The sequence below is a fragment of the Fonsecaea nubica genome (genome assembly GCF_001646965.1).
Source record: "Fonsecaea nubica strain CBS 269.64 chromosome Unknown Scaff17, whole genome shotgun sequence".
Lineage (NCBI taxonomy): Eukaryota > Fungi > Ascomycota > Eurotiomycetes > Chaetothyriales > Herpotrichiellaceae > Fonsecaea > Fonsecaea nubica.
Window position 1 is genome coordinate 285,885 of NW_019173690.1, and position 17,845 is coordinate 303,729.

Here is a 17,845-nt window from a genome sequence, read left to right on the forward strand (position 1 = left end):
TGGAGTTATTGAGATGTGACGAAACCCTTACTAAGCTCTCGAGACTTGCGCCGTGTGCCCCATTCGTTCTGCATTGTCCGATGCTCCGGCATCCTGTATCTGACCAGTTGTCAATGGATTGATGAGTGAGAAGCAGGCACGGCGTCCTCCTGTGGCGCCAAAGCCCTCCTTCATCCAGCAACACAATGCCGCCACAACCAAAATCTCTCCTTTGCCCTCGCCCGCTCTCCGGGGTGCCACTTTAGCATTTGGAGCGCCTGCGGTAAAGCCACCCAACATCTCCATCTCCGCATCACATAATCCATCTGCAGGAGCCCTGCTTGCAGCGACCACTGCCTCTATCAGGAAGCAGCAACAACAAGCACAGCAAAATGAGGCGACTACTTCACAAGAGTCGGCTTTCAATGCCCGAGGTCGACCATTGACGACAGAAAAGCTACCAACTGCGGTTTCCAACTACTCCTCTCTATCTCCTCCCAAGCCTGGGCTTCGGCCTCATGCTGCTCGATCTACGTCTGCCGTTGCCGCCGTTGCCGCTTCTGCAAAGACAAGCCCTGTGCGCAGGCCGGAATTGAAAAGAGATCAGGGGAGCTCGTATTTGGCGAGGCGAGAACCGTCCCAGGTGCGAAGTCGAGGCATGAGCACAAGTAGCAGCAGCGAGACTGTCCAGTCACTCCAACAGAGCGCAGCTGCTCTCGCTGGGGCGAAGGCCTCGATGACAACGGCTCCCGTGCCAATCCAAAATGCGACGGGTGACAAGCAGAGAAGCGACTTGGGTTACCTCTTGAATTTACCGCTTTACTCTGCTCAATCCTCGTCGGCTCCGAGCCCGTCAGTCTCCGGTGCCACGGCAGCAGCTACGGCTTCTAGGAACGCTGCCAGTTTAGAAGCGAGAAGAAGAGCTCTGTCAACTTCTGAGGAGAGCAGCCCCAGCGCACCGGTGTTCCGCAATCTCACTGCGTCCCCTCAGTCGACTACCGGTTCGTCATGGCCACGTCTGCGAGTATCTCCCCCACAGACGGATTCAGAGAGCGACACTGGACGGTTAATTGTCGAACAACCCCCCAAGCCTCTGCCGGCGCCCGTTCCAGTGCGCGCCAATCGAGCAGCAATCGTTGCACAAGAACAAGCTGTGGCCCAGGACTCGCGAACAGGAATGACTGCAAGTTCTTTGGCGGACGCCATGGTTGCGGGCTCCATTGCAGCCACCCACACCGGCTCTCGTGTAGCATCTCCTGCATCGAAGAAAGTTCCACCACCTATACCACGTCGGCGATCAAAGTCAGTGGGCGCTTTCGGCAGCGCGCGGCAATTAATGCACCTTCCTGGGATGAGGAGTGAGACGATGTCGCAAAACCCCAAGCTGAAACCACTTCCCATGCGACCTATGAGGCAGACATTGCGGAATAACTCGCCCGAACATGACGAACCATCAGAAGAAAAGCGTGGGCGGAGGCACTGGAGGCGGCATCCCAATATGCACCACGAAGGCGATCGCAGGCGGTGGAGAGACAAGGTGACGGAGCGGGAAAGGAAACGGTACGAAGGTGTGTGGGCAGCCAACAGAGGGCTACTCATTGATTATGATATGGACAACCCCGATTTGGAGGGAAGAAAAGATGGCGCCTCTCCCGGTGACCTGGTTGTCAATATTGTGGTTCGTGACATTTGGGAACGAAGCCGGTTGCCCAAAGATGTGTTGGAAGAGATCTGGGACCTCGTGGCGCAGCCAGGGGCGAAGACGCTCAATCGGGAGGAGTTTGTGGTGGGACTCTGGCTCATTGATCAGAGATTGAAGGGCAGAAAGCTGCCTGTCAAGGTGTCTCCGAGCGTGTGGTCGAGTGTGCGACATCCCCAGGGTGTCAAGATTTCGAGCAAAGCGCTACACAAATAAACAGGATAGAGATATATGGATAATTACACTTTAGACATGGCAGTCTGCCGTCAGGGGTGGAATAGTCAGCCAGTCAAGGATAATAGCTGGACCAGGGGCTTCGCCTTGCCCCTGAGGTTGGGTATCCACGGCAGCCTCGGGGAATGCTGTACGGAGTATGTATTTCTACGCAGGAATCATCATGGCCGATAGTATCTATCGACTACCCTTACAGCCCTACGTGCCTATTTCGGTATGTATAGACAATACCTCGTCATCTCGTGCGAGTGCGAGTACGAGTACAACAGATCAACATACTTACTAGTATACGGCATGAGCAGTACCTCGCACACGTACGCGCACGTCCGCACCCAAGTACCAAGCTCGTAAGGAACGTACGTACGCACGTATATTCGTATGCAAGTGCGCAAGAATGCAGATCCCAAGGCTCTTGGCCAGGTACCTGGGCTGCTGGGCACCTACGGAGTACATACTCGTAGATCAGGGATTTATCTCGGTATGGATGCGCAATCGCAGAGATCGAAACGCACCCGGCACCAACGGCACCAAGTCGCGTCCCCCACAAAGCCCGGAGTTCTCATCCAGAGTACTCCGTACTCGGTACCTCGGACCAAAAGTTGTCAGAGCTGATTGATTTCTAGAAAAGAAATTCCCGCAACTCAAATTTCAGGTTTCATCGGGGTCTGAAACGGAGAGATGGGAAAGGGAAAACAAACACCGACGAAGAAAAAAAATGCCTCGCGTGTCGTGGTGAACCGGGCGTGCGGGTGCGCGTGCAGGCCGGGTTCACGGGTCCATGTCCATGGGTGGTGGTTGAGAGAAACTCGGTGTGTACATGTACATGCACTCGGTACCTCCGAGGATACAAGTAGATAGGGGGTGGTAAGTGATATGTGGTAGATGGTGGGAGTAGGGAGAAGGAAGAAGATGGTAGGGAGGGAAGGTAGTAGTACGGAGTACACAGGCGATAGATAGGTAGTGGGGGTGTATCCGTATCGAGTATTGAGCATCTATATCGAGTATCGAGGCAGGCATACCACATGATTGCCGTCTTGTTCACCATCTCCCTTTTTCTTCCCTCGGAAATACCTCTCACTCTCCATTTCTCTCACCTCTAGGTACGTATGCATAAGCGAGAGGAGAGTCAAACGTATCATTCTCAATCCCAATCTCATTCTCAATGCAGTCCATTCCATCCCATCCCATTCCACTCCACATCTCCTCGGACCACAACCGCATTATATTGCGCGGCCGCTTGTACAAGCCACTGACGAGGTACACGAGGTCGTTGGATAATGAAACCGCCGCAAAGTATAATTAAAGTAGAATATTATTTCATGCATGGTGGGTGGTGGGCGGTGGACGGTGCCCGGATGATCGATCCACCGTCGATCGCTGATCCCCCAGAAGAACACAAGACGGGAAACGCGCACGCCAACTGGGCGCCGAAAGCCGGGCAAATAATTAATGGATCGACATAGAAATGGAAAAATGTTGGTTCAGTTTTCAGCTTTGGAGAAGAAAACATCAAGATCGGCTGCAACTCGCAAACTGGGAACAGAATTCAGATCATTGATGTAACATTTGTGTAATTGATTTCTTTGCATTTCCATCCCCATCCCACAATTACAAGTACAACTAGCAAATCTCAGATCCCTCATTGAAGACGAGAGACATAGACAGTAGTCAATTAATAATGTACATAGCCATGGATCGTAGATCTCAAGTCCTGCCAATCCCCACCCAGGACCCCATACAGCTGAGCATTCCCAATATCTCAGATAGATACCTCCATCCCTTGTCCCAGGCTGACTTATCAAAAGCCACGACTACTGGGGTTCGGTAATGGAGACGGCTAATGTCCCATCTGAGGTGGCGCGCTCATGCTCGATCCCGTTGGCGGTGAAGCTTTCCTTCTCCCCGATCATCGACGATCGGGTCGTTCTTCAATGTGAAGCTTCCTTGATAACGCTCGACTGCTCCTGGTCGCTGCATCTCGTCGACGGGTCTCCGTAGCGTCAAGCTCAACTGGAGACCCAACTTCGTATCACCAGCTGGTGGCGGAACTGCAGCGGCAGGAGAGTAGCTTTCATAAAATTCGTAGCCTTGCGGCTGAACAGATGCTCTCAATGGGGTATCAAGTTGTCATAAAGGCGTAGCGAGTTGTGGAGGCGGTCCATCTAGTCGTCCCCTTCAACGTCAATGGCCGTCTCCCGGACTGTAACTGGTCGGTTTTGCTTCCAGCTCTGGTCGTAAGTCGACTTGGCCGTTGACGGTGGTGGAGGGGGGGCTCGTCTCCTTGGGCTGGCAGGCGCAGAGCTGGACTGGGAGTCCTTGTTCTCCCCACACTGAACCACACCGGTCTGAACGGCATAGACTTTGCCGTTGCTCTGGGATTGCTGCTCAATCGTCGTCTCGTCGTCAACCTCGCAGTCAAAGATGGCAATCTGGTCCATAGACGAGGCATCCTCGTATTCCTCGTCGGATGCCGAGTCCTCGAATGGATCGCTGTCCGTGTCGGACTCGGAGTCGACGACCACGGTTTCAGAAGGAGTAGCAAGGTCACGCGACCATCGTCGAACATTGTCGACAATAGAGGCGTGCAGGACTATGCGGTGGAGATCTGGGGTTTGTCGGCGGCACTCCCGGTCGAGTTTGGTTTGGGAGAGGTGGTAGACCTTGTAGGCCTGGATGGCCGGGTTGGATGATGTGGAAGCGAGCATGGTGAAGATGTTTGATGTTGTATGTCGTCGACAATGGTTCTTCAAGAACGTCCTGATTGTGGATTGGATATGGAACTCGACCTCTGGTTGTGAGAAGGAGAAAAGGGCTGACAGAGTGGGATGGGACTGAGGAATATATCCTTTTTGATACAGGAGGGGACCCGAATCAATCAGCCGGGGTAGAGGCCGTGGAAATTCAGGATGAATTGCATAGGGAGGCTAGTGCGTCTGCAGCTTCGCCAGGCGAAGTATCATGCGCGAGGGTGGCTCAAAGCGCAATAATTTCGGAACTGGCGGGCGGGTGACTAGGGACGCCCTAGCGGGGGAGCCTCTAGTCAACCAAGGGCAACGGGTGACGGGAAAGGAAGTCGTGAGGTAAGCATGCACGGCGTCGTAATGGACAGGGCGGAGGAAGAGGGTGACAGCACAACATGCAGCAAGTCAGTCAGTTAGTGGTACGAGGATTCTGGTTGCTGAGGTTTCGGTGGCCGCTTGTCTTCTGTTGCATGGTAAACTTTGTCCGGCCCAAGGATCAAGCGCTGGGATACGCCATGGACTCTGGGGGGTGTTTTACATTAGCCTAGGATGGAGAAGTGGCTTGAGATGGGAGCGGTGGGAGAGTCCTGTTTCCTAGTAGATGGTAGATGTGATCATAGTCATCATCAACATGAGCAGTTGTTTACAGGAGAGAGTAAGTGGTGTTGGTGAGAGGAGAGGCGCAGGCGCAGGCAGATACGCACCCGTACCCTGTAGCAGTGCCAGTTGCGGTGCGCAGTTTACCCCTCCACTCCTGCCTCTTGTGCGGCGTAGTAACGTGACCAGGCCACTAACTACCTTCTCCGTACTTGCTCCCTGGTAAACCAAATGACGTAGCCATATGTCCAACCACGGCCAGCTTTCCGCCTCGTTTCCGTCGCGCCGTATAAACCGTCGATTGTTAGACGCCTGAAAACTCCCCTCCGGCTGCAACGCAACTCTACAACCGCGCGTGTCAAACACATTCCACAATGACGGTCGACGGTTAATTGTTCTGGGAAGGTGCTCAGATGTCTCAGACCACCGATTGCGGTTAAACCATCCTTGTCTCCCAATGTTCCAATGGTGCTGTACTGGAGGTACACAGGTACACCGCCAACCTCCACCGAATCCCCTTGGGGACGTGTTTGTTGGTATCTTGATGACCTGAGCAATGCACGGTGGGACAACTCTGAGGTTTCTAGGCCCGCGTATTGTCGATCTTCACCAAATGAACCTGGGACCCCAAATCACAGAACGGGCTTCCACCTCCGTTGGCTACTCTCATTCCAAGTCCCTCCAACGAGATGGAACTCGCTGAGTAGGTAATAAGGTTTCCTTACTCAGTGACTGAGGCCCCCGCATCATGCAAGACCGTGTGGATGACCCTTTGCAGCAATCGGGTGGCAGTTGAGCCAGTCAAAGACTCCGGCCAGCACATCCCACTCCTTACTTAATCCCTAGTGCTCCCTCTACTCACCCATACTTACTGACACACCAAGCAACGACACTACTTCTTTGGGATAGGAGCTCTAGCCGCTCTCGGTACGAATGCCTCGTTCAGCAGTCTTCTAGAAGGTGAACAGGCCACCCTCCCGGCACACCATCCGTTCGTCACTGTTTCAGATTATGCGCGTCCTGCACACCCAGTCTTGCTGACCTTATCTCCTTCCACCTCGACAAACTCGTAGGAACTGCCGAATCAAGAAACCTTCGAGAAGAGTTCGCTAAAGCCCCAGCTCCTCCACAATCCTTTCTTCTCAACGGTATACCTGTTCTCTGCGACTTCCTCAAGCATCAGTCCTGTTGAAGGATTCGAGGTCACTGTCACAGTGTCAACGAGCTCCATCAAATTCCATTCCCGGCATCCTTCTAGAAGTCCAATATATTCCCCACAAGCGGATCGATAATCTCCACTGAGCGGTTTTCCATCCGGTGCGACCCCCGAACAATGGGCGCCTTGTACCTGACTGCCTGTCCAGGACTCTGGGATTTTTTTTTTTTTTTGTTGGATTTTTTTTTTCGCACGCGCGCGCACTGCGCGAAAATGGGATTCCGCTTAATGTCTCATTGGAAAAGCGAGGGAGGATTCTTGACTTCTTGATGTACCATCCTTACCTTATACGGACTCGAACAGCGAGCGTCAAACCTTGTTCGCTCTATCTACAGGCTTTGACTTGTGGGATACATGACCATTACTCTGCGCTAAGATAGGAGAAGAGATGGCTCGTCACTGACCAGATTGACTCACTGCTGTAGTAGCCAGTCTCTTTCACCCACTGGCCGAGGAGATCTTTCCCTGAGCTGGTGTCGGAGATCATCTCCTCGGAACTCCGCTGGCCATCAGCCATCAGAGACTCCCCCTCGTTTTCGGCACCAGCTCCGGATCTGGTGCGAGTCTTATGGCTCACTGCCTTTTTGCACAAATTGATTGGTCCCTGTGTACAATTCGCGCTATGGTTCCCTTGTACTCGTTCGTACACGATTGAATCATCTCGATGACAGTGCCGACAAAACGCCTTCATTATGAGCGTTTTTACTCCCTACACCAACAACAGTGACACTCATAGACCAGAAAGATGCTGCAAGGTTGAAGCACGGACAATCTCGGTATGAGGTCACCCATTGAATCTGTCGGAGGCCACCGCCAAACGCAGGTAACGTGCAATCAAACATCCAAGCAAAGGGGAATGTGTGAAATTCCTGGAAATGGTTAGCGTTCAGATACCGGCCATTGAGTCTGAATCCTACGAGTCACGGGGAAATTAAAAGCACCAAGATGTCCAGTGTTTGACACCAGCCAGACAGATCTGCAATGACATATCAACGCCCTGCAGAAGAACATGTTCTGGCCTCAGAGGGCCTGCCTGATGCGGTAGGCCCTCGATGTCTGACATGGCAGAGGAACTGATTATCTCTGCCGTTACTCAGCCTGCGCCCCCACCCATCTTGGGGCACATTCGCTGCATTCGCTACACTCGCTGCACACTCAGCACATGCAGGGGTTGGCTGTTGGGTGGCTGTATGCCATGACATAGTGTCCAATGGCTCTCTTTATTCAGGCTAATACTCGTTTTTCTGCTGCTTTATCACACCGTGCAGTTGAGACTCCCAGAACTCTATGGGACCACGGAGTACGTACAAGGTGGGTAGGGGAACAAGGCAGCGACACGGCGGCTGTTTGGCCTCGTCTCTTGTTTTAAGACCGAGCACCCAGCCTCAATCCAGTGTTCTGAAAATGGATAAAGCCTGCTCCTTGCCTGAGCAGCGGCTTCATCCCTCACATGATCGAGAGCAATGAGGCCACCCTGCCAAACCTCTTGCCAAATGTCGACAACACATTGAGCAAGTGCGGTAGGTACTCCAGCAAGCACACACCTGTCAACAATGAGTATGTACAGCTCCAATTCCCGCCACAAGCGTGCTTTATTGCCCATCTCAACACTCTTAACTGGAAACTCCATGGCGTCCAACTATCGGTGTTACAGTCGGAATCTTCCATGTACAGCCTCCCCAGAAAGTAATGATGCTAGATGAACCCGCTTGATCTCCGGACAACCGACTCACATGGTGTTGCATCTTTCATTGCGACGCGATTATGCACATTGATCTTGGGGATACGAGTGAATGCAAACGTGGCCAATCTGCCAAGATCTTTCGGGAGAGTTTCCTTTACGAGGCGACAGGCATTCCTCGGCCAGCAAGTGACAGCAATCCTGGAGAACCTCCAGATGAAGTAGCAAAACCTACCGATGTACCATGTCAATCACCTCCCTCCGCCATCGCCACCAAGCGTCCCTCGATGGAGAGATGGGCCCGAACCGTATCGTCCTTCGCTTCCACGAGAGATACGAACGGGACCCCGCGACGATAAACCTCGTCTTCAATCTGTATTGCAAGTCTTTCCCCTCGGTGAACCTTGATCAAGTGTCCCACGAGGTTTACAGGGTCAAAAAACCCCACGATGACTTGTGAGTTTGATGCTCGAATTTCAGTGGGGGAGACCTGCTGGATTAACCAGAGTCAGCACATATAAACAGCTCTCCAATGCGCACCACGAGGCTCGCGCACGTTGTTCAATACTCCGATGGGATACAACTGACCGAGTCTGAGTTTTAATCATCCGATGAATCTGACGAAGTACGCCTAGCACATTTGGGCCATTCACCCATGAGATTCCTGTCTTGAGCATCAAGAGACAGGGGGATATCTCTCATCTGTCCGCTCGGCGGTACACAAGGAGTTTGGCTCGGCCGCGCCTGTGCCGTTTGACAAAGAAAGTATTCCGCACGAATCACATGTTGAGGGTTTTGCCTACAGCTTTGAAACGTCTTCACTCGGGTTTCGCAAGCGCGCTTCATGTTCGAAGACCCGATGGGTGGGTGGGTATGTCTCAACCGGCGTCGTGTAGACACACGCGTGCCTAAAACGGACGGATTTTGTTGACTTGCGCCAACCATTCCCTTTTCCACCGACGTCGGAAATCAGAAGCGGAAGCAGAAAGGCTGGTGTGCGGGCTTTGACTCCTCGGAACTCTTTTCTCTCCCAAGCTAACCAACCCCTCTTGACTGCTCCCTACCTAAGTAGCCAGAAAAGCGCCACCACTCGTCGCCCCCCTGGTCGCACGGTTGCACGGTCGCACGGCAATGGGTCGCGTAGCATCATGTACATTGATGGTTTCGGCTTCGGTTTCGGTTCGAGATGGAGTGATCGTTCGTAATGCCGACTGGGCGTGCACCTGGGCCGTTACCGAGTACACAGAGGAGAATCAACCTGCAGTAAACGACAAACGAGAGAGAGCACGTCGAGTAGACGCGAACAGGGTAGAGACGTTACTGGAGGGAGCGCAAAGCGGCGAGGGATCACCTGGCGATCTGGGTACTAACGTTGGCGGAACAGCCCAATCAAGGAAGCCTTGAGTAGCACGACAAAGGTTGACTGCAGTCGGGGTGGGGATGGTGTTTTATATATTAACGACATGCAGTACATATATACAGATATAACATACATAACCCGACATAATATATTATAATATTATACATATAGACACAAATATATATATACTTATACCACATACGTCCAATCATGACTTCATATACTCGCCGCGAGGCCAAGACGTTCCCGATTAGATACGTGTTTGTGTCGGCTTAGTCTATCGAATTTCAATCTACAGCAAGGTAAGTGCAACTTCTATCAACCGTTTGCCTGGCCCGTCGTGTTTGACTGAATATGTGCCTTTCCTTGCCTTCCCTTGCGATCTCTTTTCGTTTTCCAAGCCCCTTTTTTTTGGTTGGTTTTTGTGTTTTGGACCGTTTTTCTCACTGCAAACGCCTCAAATTCGCTTTTCTTTTCCCTTTTGTCTTGATATCTTTTTTGGTCATGTTTTTTCTTCTTGGATTTTGTAAATTCCCGTCCAGATGCCGATGTAGAGACTGACGTGAAAATTCAACGTGGCTCAAACGGAATAGACACCCCTCTGCCACAACTGTCGCCGCCAACGTCTCTTTTTAATGCGCTAGCACAAGTGCCAACAGCGCCATTCTCGTGTACAGCCCATACCGCATCTGTCTGAAATAAGCTGCTCGTTGATCAAAGTCGACTTCCTCGCTGATCTCCCTGTTTCTCGGCAACGGGTGCATGACAATCATGCTCTGCTTCGCATATTTCAAAACAGAGTTGTCCACAATCAGACTATCCTTCAATCTCTCGTATTCGTCGAGTGAGGGGAACCTCTCCTTTTGAACACGCGTGCAGTACAAAACATCGCTTTTGGCAACGATCTCTGGGGTGAGCGTTTCGGATTCAATGGCTAATTGACCTGAGGACACGATGAGATCGCGTACATCGGATGGCAAGGCAAGTGCTCTCGGTGACACCAGGTTGATGCGCACTTCGTAGTACTGGAGGAGCTTGACCAGGGAATGAACCGTACGTCCGTACTTGAGATCGCCCGTGAATGTGACCGTGAGGCCAGTGACAGTACCCAACTCTTCACGGATAGTGAAGAGATCGAGGAAAGCCTGGGTAGGGTGTTCGCGACTCCCATTTCCGCCATTGATGATAGGTACCGGAGAAAACTTGGCCGCGGTAGCAGCCGACTCTTCGTCCGGATGGCGGAGTACTACAGCGTCGCCGTAGCAGCCCAGTGTCCGAATACTGTCCTGTAAGGTCTCTCCCTTCTGAGTACTCGAGTGATCGGTGTTGATTGCAATCGTGCGCCCTCCTAGCCGTTGCATGGCAGCATCAAAGGACGACGATGTACGGGTGCTGGGTTCATAGAACATGGTGCAAAGAACGCGAGATTGCAAAATGGGAAGGATGCCTTGTCGTTGCACACCCAGGCGCATTTCCTGTGCCACGGTGAACAGAATATGTAGATCTTGACGATTGTATTGGTTGACCGACAGAACATGGCGATTTTTGAAGGGTGACGAAGCAAGAAGAGAGAGTAGAGACGGCGAAATAGTGGAGGAAGGTTGAGGTTGGTACAACGCTGCGGTTGGAAGGACCGGAGTGGTGGTCTCCAAGAGTTCTTCCATGGGGCGAGCACGGACAATTGGCCTGCTCCTGGTGCTCATCGAGACACGTCTGTCGCTTGGACTCTCCACTTGTGCTTGGATGACTGGAGATCCGGGACCTCCCAATGTCGACACAGGATGGAGCAGGTGTGAAGACATGTTGGAACCTCGAGGATCATCCAATAGTGCTTCACCGTCAAGGCAAGTGGTCTTGCCCTGGAAAATGACTCTGGAAACCGCACCTCGCAAAGTCCTTCCGACAAACGGCGACCACACCTCGCCAGCTTGCAGCACATAGGGGCGGTCAATGTCAATTTCGACAGACGTCGAAGGCTGGTCGTGAAGCTCAAAGATCGCCGTTGGGTTGTCGTGCAGACGTGTGGTGACTTCCTCCACGGTCATTCTACCTTCAGAGACCGCCGTAAGGAGTAGGGGAAGAGCATCAGCAATTCCCACAGTGGGCACTGCATTATCGCCGGCAATCTGGTATGGCAGGCTACCAATCGAGAACACATCAATTGTTGGCAGATGATCCCACAGAGCTCGCTGATCGGCAGCCGTTGGAAGCGCGGGGCATTCGGGAAAGTCTGACTGCGACAAGAAGAGGCTGTAGACTGACACATCGCAAGTGACCTTCAACCCTTTCTCCTTGGAAAGGGCAATCAAGCTAATATCGTCCCGGGAGGTGACATTGTGCACGTGGACTTTTCGGTCATGTAGACTGGCCAGCAAGAGGATTGATGCTAGATCGGTAGTTTTGGCATCAGTCACAATGGGTTTGTATGACGGCCAAGTTCCAAAATGTGCTGTCACAGTCGCAACTTTGTTGATATTGCCAGAAGAGAGATGGTTGAATGGAATGAAGAGTGACCCAACCTCTTCCTTGACATGGACAATCTGCTCGGAATTGGAATCGGTCGCCGCTACAGACAAGTTGAAGTCGCAGAATGCGCCACTTTGAGCATTGTACTGTGCCACTTTAAGGGAGCGAGCGTCAGTGACAGCACTATCAATGCCGACAGGCATGACCCGGACCATGCTGAAGCCTGCTGTAATGGATGCCTTGGTAACAAGGGAGAAATCCGAAGATCCCCTCTGAGCAATACCGGGGACAAAGGCGGCCACGTTGACCAAACCTGGAAGAACCACGGTCCGATGACTCGTTTGGAAATCGATATTCCGGATATTCAGATCATAATGCCTGGCCAGTGCTTCGATAAGGATCTTGGCAACCTTGACGTTGGTGATCAAGGGAGTCTGATAGTCGACAGCCATTCTCCGGGTCCGATAGCCTTTGCTCATGTAGTTGGCAGGCCTCCTAAACCTATTGTTGGAGGGTAGATTGATGTAGAGATCAATCATGTTCGTGGCCAGGTGCTGCGTCAGCGAATACTCCGACTTTTGGTCTTTGTCGTCTCCAGCCAGAACTTCCAGGTATTTGACCTTGATGCCGTGCTCCTCGAGGAAGTCGGCCGTCCCAGAAGTTGCAAATATATTATATCCCAGATGATGCAATTTCTGGACCGAGGGAAGCATCTCCTGCTTGTCTTTGTAAGACCCAATCGAGAGGAGTATATTCTTTTCAGGCAATTTGAAGCCAGTCGAAATGGTTGCCTTGATGTACGCTTCGTACCGATCTCGTCCAAAGCAGGCAACTTCTCCCGTCGACGCCATCTCGACACCCAACACAGGGTCTGCTCCCGACAGACGAGAGAACGAGAATTGAGGCGCTTTGACGCCAACATAATCGGGAGGCAGATTGATGGGCGGATATGGAGTCACAGGTTTGTCCATCATAACGTTGGTCGCCATCTCGATGAGATCCACACCCATGACTTTCGAAACAAAAGGGAAGGACCTCGAGGCTCGCACATTGCACTCGATGACTTTGATCTCGTTGTCTTTGGCAATGAACTGGATGTTGAATGGTCCCGTAACATTGAGAGCATTCCCGATCTTGCGGGTTGCTTCCTCAATACGAGCAATAGTCTCTGGCTCAAGGTCCTGTGGAGGACATATGAGGGTGGCGTCTCCTGAATGAACACCGGCATTTTCGACGTGTTCAGAGATGAAATGCCCTGTCATGACACCGTCTTTCGCGACGGCATCCATTTCAATCTCTTTCGCATTTTCGATGTACTTCGTAATCACGACGGGATGTTCTCTTGATACAGCAACAGCTTGGTTGAGATAGTTCGCGAGATCGTCCTTGGAATACACGGTATTCATTGCTGCTCCGGATAGAACATAGGATGGCCGCACTAGAACGGGATACTGGACCTTCTCACAGAACTGCAGCGCATCCTCGATGCTTGTAAGCTCTTTCCATGATGGTTGGTCCACCTTGATTCTGTCCAACATCCGAGAGAACTTGTACCTGTTTTCGGCCGAGTCAATCATCTCTGGGGATGTTCCCAGTATCTTTACATTTAATCGATGCAAAGGCAAGGCGATATTGTTGGGTGTCTGTCCACCCATCGAAATGATGACACCACTAGCCGATTCCAGCTGATAGACGTCCAACACCGTCTCCAAGTCGATATTCTCAAAATATAGTCTGTCGGCCTCATCGTAATCTGTGGAGACTGTCTCCGGATTTAGCTATTTTGAGGTTAGCAAAGGCCGTTGAAGTGCTGAATAGTAATGCGAAAGAATAGGGGCCAAAGGGGCTGGGTGGGATGGGTGGCGATCAGTTGAGCCCGGTGCTCGACCGACGAGGGTCCAGAGCTCCTCGAAAGGCAGGAGCGGCCAGAGAAACATAAGAAATGAGAAATAATTAGCTTACATTCACCATGATCGTTTTGAAGTTTTGTTTTCGAAGAGTGCGGATAGCTCTGACTGAGCACCAATCAAATTCCACAGAGGAACCAATCCGATAGACGCCAGACCCGAGGACCATTACGCCGTGGTCGTTGAACGTGATGTCGTGCTCCGTGCCATTGTAGGTCAGATAAAGATAATTGGTGACGGCGGGGAACTCGGCGGCAACGGTATCGATCTGTTTCACAAAGGGATGGATGCCCGCCTCAGCCCGCAGACGTCTCACTGCCAGTTCGTTCGAGTTCCAGTACCGAGCTAGCTGCCTGTCCGAGAACCCAAGTTGTTTGGCTTGTCGAATCAACGACGGAGGGATACTGCTCGCCGTGAAAGTGGACATGAGTTTGGCGAAATCGCTCAGACCTTTAAGTCGAGAAAGGAACCACTTGTCAATCTTTGTCATTTCCCAGATCTTGTCCACAGAATATCCCGCGTGCATGGCATTGGCGATCGCAAACATTCTTTGGTCTGACGGCGTCTGCAATTCATCGTCGACTGACATGAGAGGGTTTGAGATATCCGAGAACCCAAGATTGTGAACATCGACAGAGCGAATGGCTTTTTGAATGGCTTCTTCAAACGTCCGGCCGATAGACATGACTTCACCGACACTCTTCATTGAAGAACCGAGCTGTGTGGATACTCGGGTGAATTTCTTCAAGTCCCAGCGGGGGATTTTGACGACAACGTAGTCGAGCGAGGGTTCGAAGCAGGCACAAGTCTTTTTCGTGACTGAATTGGATATTTCGTTCAGCGGGATCCCCAGTCCGAGTTTGGCGGCAATAAATGCCAGCGGATATCCTGTCGCTTTCGAGGCTAAAGCTGAAGATCGAGACAATCGGGCGTTCACCTCTATAATGCAATACTCCTTGGAAAAAGGGTTGAGAGCGTACTGGATATTACACTCTCCCACGACACCCAGATGGCGAATCACATTGACAGCTGTGGTTCGTAGCATGTTGTAATCTTCATCCGACAGAGTTTGTGAAGGGGCAACGACGATCGAGTCCCCTGTATGGATCCCCAGGGGATCAAAATTCTCCATGTTGCAGACTGTTATGCAATTGTCGCGGGCGTCTCGCACGACCTCGTATTCGATCTCTTTCCAGCCTTTCATGCTCCGCTCAATAAGTACTTGCGGACTTGCGGCGAATGCTTTTGTGCATAACTCGCGCAGCTGGTTTGGATCCTCAGCAAATCCGCTGCCAAGTCCCCCCAGTGCGTATGCAGCTCTGACAATCACAGGAAACCCAATATCTTGAACGACTCGCATTGCCTCTTCCAGACTGGAAGCGGACGCTGATTTGGCGCATTTTTCTCCAATTGACTCCATGCTTCTCGCGAAAAGCTCACGGTCTTCGGTGGTGATGATAGTATCGATTGGAGTCCCCAAAACTTGAACCCCGAGAGCTGCAAACTCGTCCTTGAGCTGGATACCAACTTGTAGAGCAGTTTGGCCACCAAACGTGCAGTAAATCCCGTCCGGCCTCTCATATTTGATGACTTTGCGAACAAAGTCTGCGTTGACGGGCAAAAAGTACACCTTGTCAGCGAGACCTTTGGAGGTTTGTATAGTGGCAATGTTCGGATTGATCAAGACGGTGTAGATTCCTTCCTCCTTGAGAGCTTTGATTGCTTGACTGCCGGAATAATCAAATTCTCCTGCTTGGCCGATGCTTAGACCACCGCTTCCGAGGACAAGGACTTTCTTCACCGTAACACGAGGATGTGCTCGATCGTTCTCATCAATCGTTCCACCTGGGAAGGATACGGGGCGGAGTAGATAATCAACAGATTCAAGACTCTTCATGATTGCATCAATAAAGACATCAAAGAGGAATTCGGTGTCTCGGGGTCCAGGTGTAGACTCAGGATGAAACTGCACGCTAAAGTATGGTCGAGATACGTGTCGGATCCCTTCATTGCTGCCATCATTTGCGTTCACAAATAATTCTTCCCATCCTTCAGGGAGGGTCATGGACTCGACGGCGAATCCGTGGTTCTGTGAAGTAATGTAGCATCGTCCAGACAATAGGTTTGTGCAGGGGATGTTGTGGCCACGATTACCAAACTTCATCTTCAACGTCTCAGCACCGGCTGCGCGAGCAAGTAATTGGTGACCAAGACAGATGCCAAAAATGGGGGTTCGGGCTTCCTTCAAAGCCTCTGAAATGTGCTTGATAGTTGTTGAGAGCATTGCGGGATCTCCGGGGCCGTTGGAGATGAACAATCCATCGTAATCTTTTCCAGCAAGGGCCGGAAAGTCATAATCCCATGGCACCACCAGAACCTCCACCCCTCGAGATAACAGACAGCGAAGTTGATTGTACTTGAGACCGACATCGACAACCACGACGCGAACAGGACGTCCAGAAGGATGCAGCAGAGCTCGTGTAATGGGAGGCGAGATAACTCGGGGCTCCTTCACAGATACCTCTGCCACAAGATTTCTCTTGTTCTGATCATGCCACTCCACTCCCTCAACTTGATCTTGCCAGTTTTGCGGGCCCATCACTACGTCTCCATTTGATAGCCCACCAGGGTTGATACCATTGGAAAGCTTTGATTTTGGAGAGGGTCGTGACTGAAGCATACGGCCAAGCATGCTTCCTTCTTCTCGTATTCTCTTTGTCAGAGCTCTGGTGTCGACGCCACACATTGCCGGAACACCCTGTTCCTGCAACCAGGCGCCTAGAGAAGATTTAGCCAGGTGATGAGAGTAGCTCTCACCGGCATATGAGGCAACTACCAGGCCTCCAATGTGGATCTGGTTGGATTCGAAGTATTTGGGAAGATCGCCCAGCAGCTCATCCAAGGTGTCTCTCGAGGGTACACCATAGTTGCCGACTAACGGAAAAGTAATGACTAGGATCTGTCCGCGGTAGGAGGGATCAGTGATAGACTCTGGGTAGCCGACCATACCGGTCTGGAAGACGAGTTCTCCAGAAACGCTTTTGTTGGCACCGAAGCTCAGGCCTTCAAACACCTGACCATCCCGGAGCTCAAGGTAGACCTTGGGTTGGTCACCATTAAAGGGCTGAGGTGTTGCCATAGGGTTGAGAGCACCCAAATGGTCTCCATCGATCTGAATGGTCGGGGAGAGGGGACCATCGGCGCTGCTTATTCCAACAGAGGCTGCAACCGTTGGGCTTTGAGGTAGATTACTGTCTCTGGATACTGGGCGATGACCATCGGTGTTCGAAGGGATTGACCGATTCATGATGAAGTAAGAGGACTGCTGTCAGCGCAGCAGGGCGACAATCAAGGGCACATCTGAAGCGTATGGCGGCGGTAGGGATCAAGTTATGTACGAAGAAGTGCCAACTTCGGAGCTGTATGAAACAAGAGAAGATCAAATAGCATGATATTGCTGTTCCAGGAGAAATTGAGACACTTGGACAGTGCTGAGAAAGTCCTTTTTTGATGCCAAGCAATTTTTTTTCTTGTCACCCAATCAGGGGACGGAAGTGGCCGTGGCTCTCCGCTACTTACTGCAGGTGCCCGGCTTTGGGTCCAAGGGGCCACCCGATGGGATTCGAATTTTTTCAGACCTTGCATCACTCCTTTGCCTCATGATTTCCCTGGCACGCTTGGTAAAGAGACGATGAGAGGAGCGGGTAGTTAGTATCAAGACATACAGGCGACAGCAGGTGATAAATCGGCATGACAGAATGTCGAGGTTATAGCATTGGATACCAATGAAACCCATACCATGCCATGCCATGCACATGCTTAGACACCCACTGCGGCTTCAACCTTTCAATGTTATTTGGTGCTGGGTTCATGGGCTTCAAGTGATCGAGGATCCAATGTTGCTACCCCACGCTGCATCCCCATGACCTCTTGCATAAGCGGCTCTAAGCGTGCAAGTCACCCTC

At 51.7% G+C, this 17,845-nt stretch overlaps 3 protein-coding genes across 3 annotated transcripts; 1 reads left to right on the forward strand and 2 right to left on the reverse strand.

Moving 5' to 3' along the window:
• Window positions 1-121: 121 nt before the first annotated feature.
• AYO20_03621 (hypothetical protein) lies at window positions 122-1,894 on the forward strand (the record flags this gene model as incomplete). Its single annotated transcript, XM_022641922.1, has 1 exon — window positions 122-1,894. The coding sequence occupies one exon, from the start codon at window positions 122-124 to the stop codon at window positions 1,892-1,894; it is 1,773 nt and encodes a 590-aa protein (XP_022502155.1).
• A 2,180-nt stretch (window positions 1,895-4,074) lies between these two features.
• Window positions 4,075-4,617, reverse strand: AYO20_03622 (hypothetical protein; the record flags this gene model as incomplete). The annotated part of the gene is made up of 1 exon (XM_022641923.1): window positions 4,075-4,617. The coding sequence occupies one exon, from the start codon at window positions 4,615-4,617 to the stop codon at window positions 4,075-4,077; it is 543 nt and encodes a 180-aa protein (XP_022502156.1).
• Window positions 4,618-10,139: 5,522 nt separating this feature from the next.
• On the reverse strand, window positions 10,140-17,187 carry AYO20_03623 (protein pyrABCN; the record flags this gene model as incomplete). The annotated part of the gene is made up of 2 exons (XM_022641924.1): window positions 10,140-13,751; window positions 13,936-17,187. 2 exons carry the CDS (start codon window positions 17,185-17,187, stop codon window positions 10,140-10,142), a joined length of 6,864 nt encoding a protein of 2,287 aa, XP_022502157.1.
• Between the last annotated feature and the right edge of the window lie 658 nt (window positions 17,188-17,845).